Consider the following 8,269-nt stretch of genomic DNA (forward strand, 5'->3'; position numbering starts at 1 on the left):
AGAGCTGCCCGTGAGGGTGTTGCAGCAGCAGCAGCAGCAGCCGCCGCCGCCGCCGCCGCCGCCGCGCCGGGAGGAGGGGGCTGAGGTGGCTTCTGAGTTGGCCAGAGAAGGTGGGCATTTCTCGGTTTCCCTACCTCCTTCCCTCCCTTCCCCTCCTCCCTTCTGCCCCGCACCCTACGTGAAGTAGAATATAAAGGGGGGTGTGAGACTAGAGGGGAAAGTGAATGGCGAAGGACTGACGGGGACCCCTTTTGGGACCCCGGCCGCCCTGTTCACCCTCATTCATCCTCCCTTCCCGAAGCTCGCCCTCCAAGGTAGGAGCGACCGGCGCCCGTGCCTTCGGCTGAGGAGGAGGAGGAGGAGAAATCGCGCCTGGCGGAGCGTCAGCCCCATTTTCCTCTCCGGCTCTTGAATACAAAGATTGCGGTGTAGAAGGAAATTGCACTCGGCTCCTCCGCCCCCCGGTACCCAACACAATGCACCAGCCGCCGGAGTCGGCCGCCGCGGCCGCTGCCGCTGCAGACATTAGTGCGAGGAAGATGGCGCACCCGGCAATGTTCCCTCGAAGGGGCAGTGGCGGTGGTAGCGCCTCTGCTCTCAGTGCAGCAGGTACCGCCGTTGGGAGTAATGCCACATCTTCCGAGGATTTTCCGCCTCCGTCGCTGCTCCAGCCGCCGCCTCCTGCAGCATCTTCTACGTCGGGACCACAGCCTCCGCCTCCACAAAGCCTGAACCTCCTTTCGCAGGCTCAGCTGCAGGCACAGCCTCTTGCGCCAGGCGGAACGCAAATGAAAAAGAAAAGTGGCTTCCAGATAACTAGCGTTACTCCTGCTCAGATCTCCGCCAGTATCAGCTCCAACAACAGTATAGCAGAGGACACTGAGAGTTATGATGATCTGGATGAATCGCATACGGAAGATTTGTCGTCTTCAGAGATCCTTGATGTGTCGCTTTCCAGGGCTACTGACTTAGGAGAACCAGAGCGTAGCTCCTCAGAAGAGACTCTAAATAACTTCCAGGAAGCAGAGACACCTGGGGCAGTCTCTCCCAACCAACCTCATCTTCCTCAGCCTCATTTGCCTCACCTTCCACAACAGAATGTTGTGATAAATGGGAATGCCCATCCACACCACCTCCATCACCACCACCACATCCATCATGGACACCATCTCCATCATGGGCACCACCATCCATCCCATGCTGGTGTGGCTAGTGCATCCATTCCTGGAGGGCCACCCTCAAGCCCAGTATCCAGAAAACTCTCTACAACTGGAAGCTCTGACAGTGTGATACCAGCTGTGCCAACTTCTGCTGTATCATCCAGTGGCTCACCTGCATCAGTAATGACTAATATTCGCACTCCAAGTACTCCTGGTGGTATAGGTATAAGTTCTGTTACTGGCACTAATACAGCGAGTAATGTTAACATTGCTGCTGTGGGTAGTATCACTCCTAATGTGACAAGCAGCATGCTTGGTAATGCTAATGTGAATACAAGCAATATTCCTAGTGCTGCTAGTGTGAGTGTTGGGCTTGGAACTAGCAGCAGTGTTAATGTGAATATCTTGAGTGGCGTGAGCAATGGTACTATTTCTTCCTCTGCTGTTGTTAACAGTGTCCCTAATGCAGCTGCAGGGATGACTGTAGGTTCGGTTTCAAGTCAGCAGCAACAACCAGCAGTTAACACATCAAGGTTCAGAGTTGTGAAGTTAGATACCAGTTCTGAACCCTTTAAGAAAGGTAGATGGACTTGCACTGAGTTCTATGAAAAAGAAAGTGCTGTGCCTGCTTCAGAAGGTGTGATAAATAAAGTGGTGGAGACTCTGAAACAAAACCCTGTGGAAGTGACTTCTGAGAGGGAGAGCACTAGTGGGAGTTCAGTGAGCAGTAGTGTCAGCATACTGAGTCACTACACAGAAAGTGTGGGAAGTGGAGAGATGGGAGCACCGACTGTGGTGGTACAGCAGCAGCAGCAGCAGCAGCAGCAACCAGCTCTTCAAGGTGTGGCCCCTCAACAGATAGATTTCAGTAGCACTGGTCCACAGAGTATATCAGTAGCTAGTATACCACAGAGTATTTCCCAGTCCCAGATCTCACAAGTTCAATTACAGTCTCAAGAATTGAGCTATCAGCAAAAGCAAGGTCTTCAGCCGGTACCTCTGCAAGCCACTATCAGTGCTGCAACTGGTATCCAACCATCGCCTGTGAATGTGGTTGGTGTAACTTCAGCTTTAGGGCAGCAGCCTTCCATTTCCAGTTTGGCTCAACCCCAACTGCCGTATTCTCAGACAGCTCCTCCAGTGCAAACTCCCCTTCCGGGGGCACCACCCCAGCAGTTACAATATGGACAACAGCAACCAACTGTTTCTACACAGATGGCCCCAGGCCATGGTAAATCAGTGACTCAAAATGCTACTTCAGAGTATGTACAGCAGCAGCCAATTCTTCAGGCAGCAGTGTCCTCTGGACAGCCCAATTCTGCAGGAGCAACAGTGATCCCTGTGGCTCAGCCACAGGGTGTCCAGCTGCCAGCGCAGGCCACTGTAGTCCAAGCACAACCTGCAGGGGCATCTGGCCAGCTTGTTGGCCAGGCTCAAACAGCAGTGTCTGCTGTACCTACTAGTGGTCAGATTGTAAATATTGGTCAACAGGCGAACATACCTGCTGCAGTGCAACAGCCCTCTACTCAAGTCACTCCTTCAGTTATTCAGCAAGGTGCGCCTCCATCTTCACAAGTAGTTCCACCTGCTCAAACTGGGATTGTTCATCAGGGAGTTCAAACTAGTGCTTCAAGCCTTCCTCAACAACTGGTCATTGCACCCCAAAGTACTTTGTTAACTGTCCCTCCCAAACCACAAGGAGTAGAATCAGTAGCTCAAGGAGTTGTTTCACAGCAGTTGCCCGCAGTTAGTCCTTTGCCCTCTGCTAGTAATATTTCTGTTACAAATCAGGTTAGCTCAACTGTTCCTTCTGCGATGCCTTCTGCCCCAACAAACTTGGTTCCACCACAGAATATAGCACAAACCCCTGCCACCCAAAATGGTAGTTTGGTTCAAAGTGTTAGTCAACCTCCCTTGATAGCAACTAATATAAATCTGCCCTTGGCACAGCAAATACCGCTGAGTTCTACTCAGTTCTCTGCACAGTCATTAGCTCAGGCAATTGGAAGCCAAATTGAAGATGCCAGGCGCCCAGTGGAACCCTCCTTAGTTGGCTTACCTCAGACTATCAGTGGTGACAGTGGGGGAATGTCAACAGTTTCAGATGGAAGTAGCAGCAGCCTAGCAGCTTCTGCTTCTCTTTTCCCGTTGAAGGTGCTACCTCTGACGACACCCCTGGTGGATGGCGAGGATGAGAGGTAAGATCATGCCATATTTCTGCAGATGTTCAACAGATTCGAAGTTAATCTGTTCAGTAGCTTTGAAATTAGTCTAAAACATTGTCTTCATTTTTATACGTGAAAATGTGTTTTCATGGTAAGTGTTGCCTAGAGCAAGAGTGTTAGGGAATGGTTTCAGAATACCTAGGAAATAGTCATAAGTTTAATATGTAAACGATACCAGAATAGTGGGACATAATGTTCATAGTAAAAATAGATTTTGGGGCACCTAGTGTGTGTTATTTATAAAATGATTTTAAGAAAGATTAATGATGAACAGAAGATAAATTTTTGCTCACCCACATAGTGAAACCATTTTTCAGTGTTACTAAAATGATCATCTCAGGGTGGTTGTGGTTCCCACATTTGTGTCTCCTACCAGGAAAAAAGGTAGACCTTTTCCAATTCTGCTGTGTTTGATTTTAGTCTGTGAAAGATAATGTTCTTTCCTTGTCAGAAATGTAGGAAGAATGACCTGATCTGGGATATATAGGTTGCCCCCACACTACAATTGACCAACTTTTTGTGTACTTGTTTTATGGTCATTTGATCTGAGTAGCTACTTGTTTTATGGTCATTTGATCTGAGTAGCAAAGGAATGGGAATCTTAAATATTTTGCAGGGGAGGAGGGTATACACTGTCAACATAATTAGATTTACCTTTGCTAGTAGTATGCTGAACATTTTTTCTTCTGCATAGTAGACCAAGGTGGTAGCCATTTTAGAATAAAGAAAGGAAGTCTTGTAGAGTTGGGCTTACGGAAGCATTAACATAGGTCATGTTACCCTCCTAATCTATTCCACCTATTCCCTCCTTTTTCCCTTACCAAAACCAAAACCAAAACAAAAAACCTTTAAGTTGAAAATACATTCTTAAACCAGTGTTTTTCACTTAGATTGGAAATAATGTGCTAATCATGCCTATTGAGTCAAATGTATAATAATAGGAGTTATGACAAAGGCTGTTCATTTTCACTGTGGGATTTTGAATAACCTTGTAGGGTATTTAATTATTTTGGTATTAGCTGTAGATTTTTGTGATTGACCTTTCATCAGACCAACTGAATCATTTATATTCTATATGCATATTTGTGGTTTTCACTTTGGAAAAATTGAACATATTTCAAAAGAATTGTATTGGGGAAAAAAAAAGCCAAATGTTTCAGTGAGGGTTTTACAATTTTTTAGTTGTTGAAAAGATGTAAAGTTTAATTAAAATAAGTAAAAATCTTATTTTTCAGAATTTTTATTTATAATAGTCATATAATTAAAATCTTATTTATCTAACCAGTTGTGTTCTATAACTAAAAATCTTATATTTCAGGATTTTTATTTATAATAGTCATATAATGAAAATCTTATTTACCTAACCAGATGTGTTCTGTATTTGTACAAAATTGCAGTTTGAAAACTCCAGCATTTTGCGTCCAAACCCACCATGATTTTGTTAATTACCATTTAATGACTCAGTTTTTTCCTCCTACTGGTAGGATGCTTTCTTCAACTGGCTGTTGTAGGAAAAAGTCACATGTTGCAATTTACAACTAGATTTTTAACTGTAGGGATAGAGTGACAGATTATTAAGATGTTAATAGCAAAATTAATTTTTCCAGCTAGTAACTGACATAAAGATTAATTAGGGGCAAATTATGTAGAAAAGTTTGTAATTTTAGAAAGGGGCCTGAAATGATACTGATAAATATGATGGGAAATTCTGGTTTAAAGTAACTTGAGTTGTCTTTAGACTGTACCTGTTTTAAATTTACTATGTATTTGAGCCTTTAGTACTTAACATCAAAAGTAGGTCACCTGGATTGGAAATTTTTTCTTTCAGAGGTATCCTACAAATTCTGAAAAATCAAAATATCTCACCCCTAAAATAAGTGTAAGAAAAGATATCTTTATAGTTTTATTGCAGATTATTTTATCACTGTAGTTTGGAAAAAGAAATGGTATTTGTTCAGTTAAATTTGCCCTTGGAAAGGAGGTGTCACTTGCATCATCTAGAAGCTGAGCCATTAGTCTCTCATGGGAAAAAGGGGTACATGATAGTTTCAAAAATAACTCAGGAAATATGTTTACTATACAGTTTTTTGGTGGTAGTGCAAGTAAAAGGTGGTTATTCTTTAATCAGCTTTTGAAATAAAACTCTTAAGCTTTAGATTATAAAAAGGTTCATTAGACATGTGGAAAATGTTTTCAGCTGGGCACTGCTCGGAGAGACTAAAGACTAGAAACACCTATCAAGGCATTAAGATTATATGTAATCTTACTATATATTTTTTTTAAATTACTCTTATAAAGATCTTAAAGTCTTATTTTAAACTTTTAACATGAAGTTACAGCACAGGGAAGATACAGATAATTTCACACTGAAATGTAGTCTTTTGAGTTTTTTCATTGTGTCACCTCTTACGTAGACTTGGTTAAACTTCTATTCATCCTTCAAGACTCAGGTTAGATTTTCCCCTAAAGCATCTTTTCCCCCAAGGAATGTTGTTTCCTTAGTACTTTTTAAAGTTCCTTTAAGCACTATACACGCTGAATTATAATTACCTATTAGCCATCTTCCTCACAAAACGGAGTTACTCAAGGACGGGGACTAAATATTTTTTGAGCGAATTAATGAGCAGGCCATTTTTTGCTATGTGGATTGCAGTTGGTTTTTCTACAGTGATTTAAAGTTTATGTAGTTCCTCATCTCAATTACAGATATTAGAGATGCCGGATCATATAATTTATGAAATGAATTAAAAAGAAATGAATAGAAAGACTGGCTCTTTTTTACCTCTTACTTCATTATTTTGGAGGTAAACTAAAGTGTATTTTCCAAACATAGCCCTAGTATATAATATAGTAGGTCCTCAAATATTTATTAAACAGGAATGAGAGTTAAATATAAGATGGATATAATACTCTTTATGCCTACTTATAAGAATAATTGTATCAGATAAAGTATTTTGGTAACTGTAAAACACTAAATTACCATTTTTAAAGTTTTTATTTCATTCAACTTGTATATTTACAGTTTATAAAGAGTCAAATACTTTCCAAAGTTATTTTTAAAAAACAAAAAAAACTACTCGTCCGTCAGTTTCTCATTTTCTCTTTCCCAGAAGCAATCACTTTTTACTTCTTTTAGATGATTATTGTGATAGTTACTTCCTAGTGTTTAATTGGGAGGTCTGGTAGCATAGTTCCTAAGGCACTTGACTGCTAACCAGAAGGCTCGCGGTTCAAACCCACCAGCCACTCCTCGGAAGGAAGGTTGGGCAGTCTACCTCCGTAGTGATACTGCCTCGGAAACCCAAGGAGGGGTCGCTATGAGTCGGGTCTGACTCAACGGCACATAACAACAACAGTGTTTAACTAACATGCATATATTGCTACTAGATATGCAGGATAGCTTGATAGTTAGGAGTTTGGACTCTGGCACAAGACTGCCTAGGTTTGATCATTCTTCTGTCATTTACTCAGTTTTATGTAACATCAGGCTATTTACCCTCTGTATGCCTCAGTTTCCTCATTTGTAAAATGGAAATAATAATAGTACCTACCTCAGAGATTGTTATAAGAATTAAATGAGTTTGGAAAGCCCTTAAGAATTTTGTCTAACTCATACCCCTGTCTAAAGTGTTTGTTAAATAAAATACTCCTTGCTTTTGTTTTTAGCTTTATCCATTAGCTTCCTAAATATAAAATGAAAATTTTACTCTTGCTGTTGTTACCACTTAGCTGGTCCCCTTCCAAAAGTTATATCATAATTATGATTATATCACTATTGATTATTCTATATTCTTATAAAATATGATTAATTTTTCTGTTTTGTGTGGTGTCTTAGGCCCATCTCCCTCCTTCCTCTCCACCCCTAGCTATCTCGTATATAAAAATGTTAGTAAGTTGTCCTCCCCTTCCCCTATGTTTTCACCTATTAGTATAGACTATTTTCTTCAAGTTGTCTATTTTTTCCCCTTTTATATGTTTTGGGGTCCACCTTTCATGGTCAGCCTTTTCCTCAGATGTCTAATAATTCTTGGTCTGCTTGTCCTTAGAAGTAGGGAAGTGAAGAGCTGATCCTGAGTGTGGCTTGTTGACTGTTAGCTTCATCAGAGTAATCTGGCTGGAGTTAATTGCATTTTCTTTTCCTTTGCTTAGTTTTCTCTCTATTTATCATTGATTCAGCTTTCACCAGATGTCTCTCAAGATGTTCATACATAACAGGTATTGTTATCAGTGTATCTTCTTGAAGAAATTTTTCTCATATCCCCCTGACTTCTTTTCTGGACTGATTGTAGTCTAAACTTGTTACACAACTGTATCTTGGGATTCCCTTCACTTTCTCCTGTGTTGGCTCTCCATCTCCAAGTGACCTATGTCGTCTTCATTCTCATTGTTTGTGATATTTAACAGTGGCTTTAGTTTGCCTTGACACTTGTTTCATTCTTTGGTTCAGTAAAGAATACAGGTTACACTGCTGACTGCTATGAAAAGGATCACAATAGGAGGTTACAGATAAATGTGGAACAAAACTCAAAATCATAAAAAAGACAAGGCATACTGGTCTGATGAAGACTGGTGGAACCCCCAAGACTATGACCCTTAGACACCCTTCAAGCCAGGAACTGAACTCAACCAGTAAGGTGAACAATAATACCAGGAAGACAGGCACTCAGAACAGACAACTGTACTAGATCAGAAGGGCAGTATTTGCTCAGGGACAAAGCTCAGAAGGCAGGAAGGGGTAGGAAAGAAGGATGAAGGGAAATGGTAAATACAGGGGAAGTGAGAAGAGTGCTGTTAAATTGTGAGCATTGCAATGAATATCACAAAACAATGTGCATGAATTGTTGAATGGAAAACCAATTTGCTCTGTAAACTTTCACCCAATTC

General features: G+C 41.4%; 1 protein-coding gene across 1 annotated transcript in view; it reads left to right on the top strand.

Moving 5' to 3' along the window:
- Positions 1-476: 476 nt before the first annotated feature.
- The window catches only part of TSC22D1 (TSC22 domain family member 1), a 205,492-nt gene continuing 197,699 nt past the window's right edge, over positions 477-8,269 (top strand). The window contains exon 1 of the mRNA XM_007947823.2: positions 477-3,358. Within this exon, the coding sequence (XP_007946014.1) occupies positions 477-3,358 (2,882 nt within the window). The remainder of the gene's footprint in view (positions 3,359-8,269) is intronic.

The sequence above is a fragment of the Orycteropus afer genome, unplaced genomic scaffold, assembly GCF_000298275.1.
Source record: "Orycteropus afer afer isolate SDZICR_OR568_19922 unplaced genomic scaffold, OryAfe1.0 scaffold00194, whole genome shotgun sequence".
Taxonomy (NCBI): Eukaryota; Metazoa; Chordata; class Mammalia; order Tubulidentata; family Orycteropodidae; genus Orycteropus; species Orycteropus afer.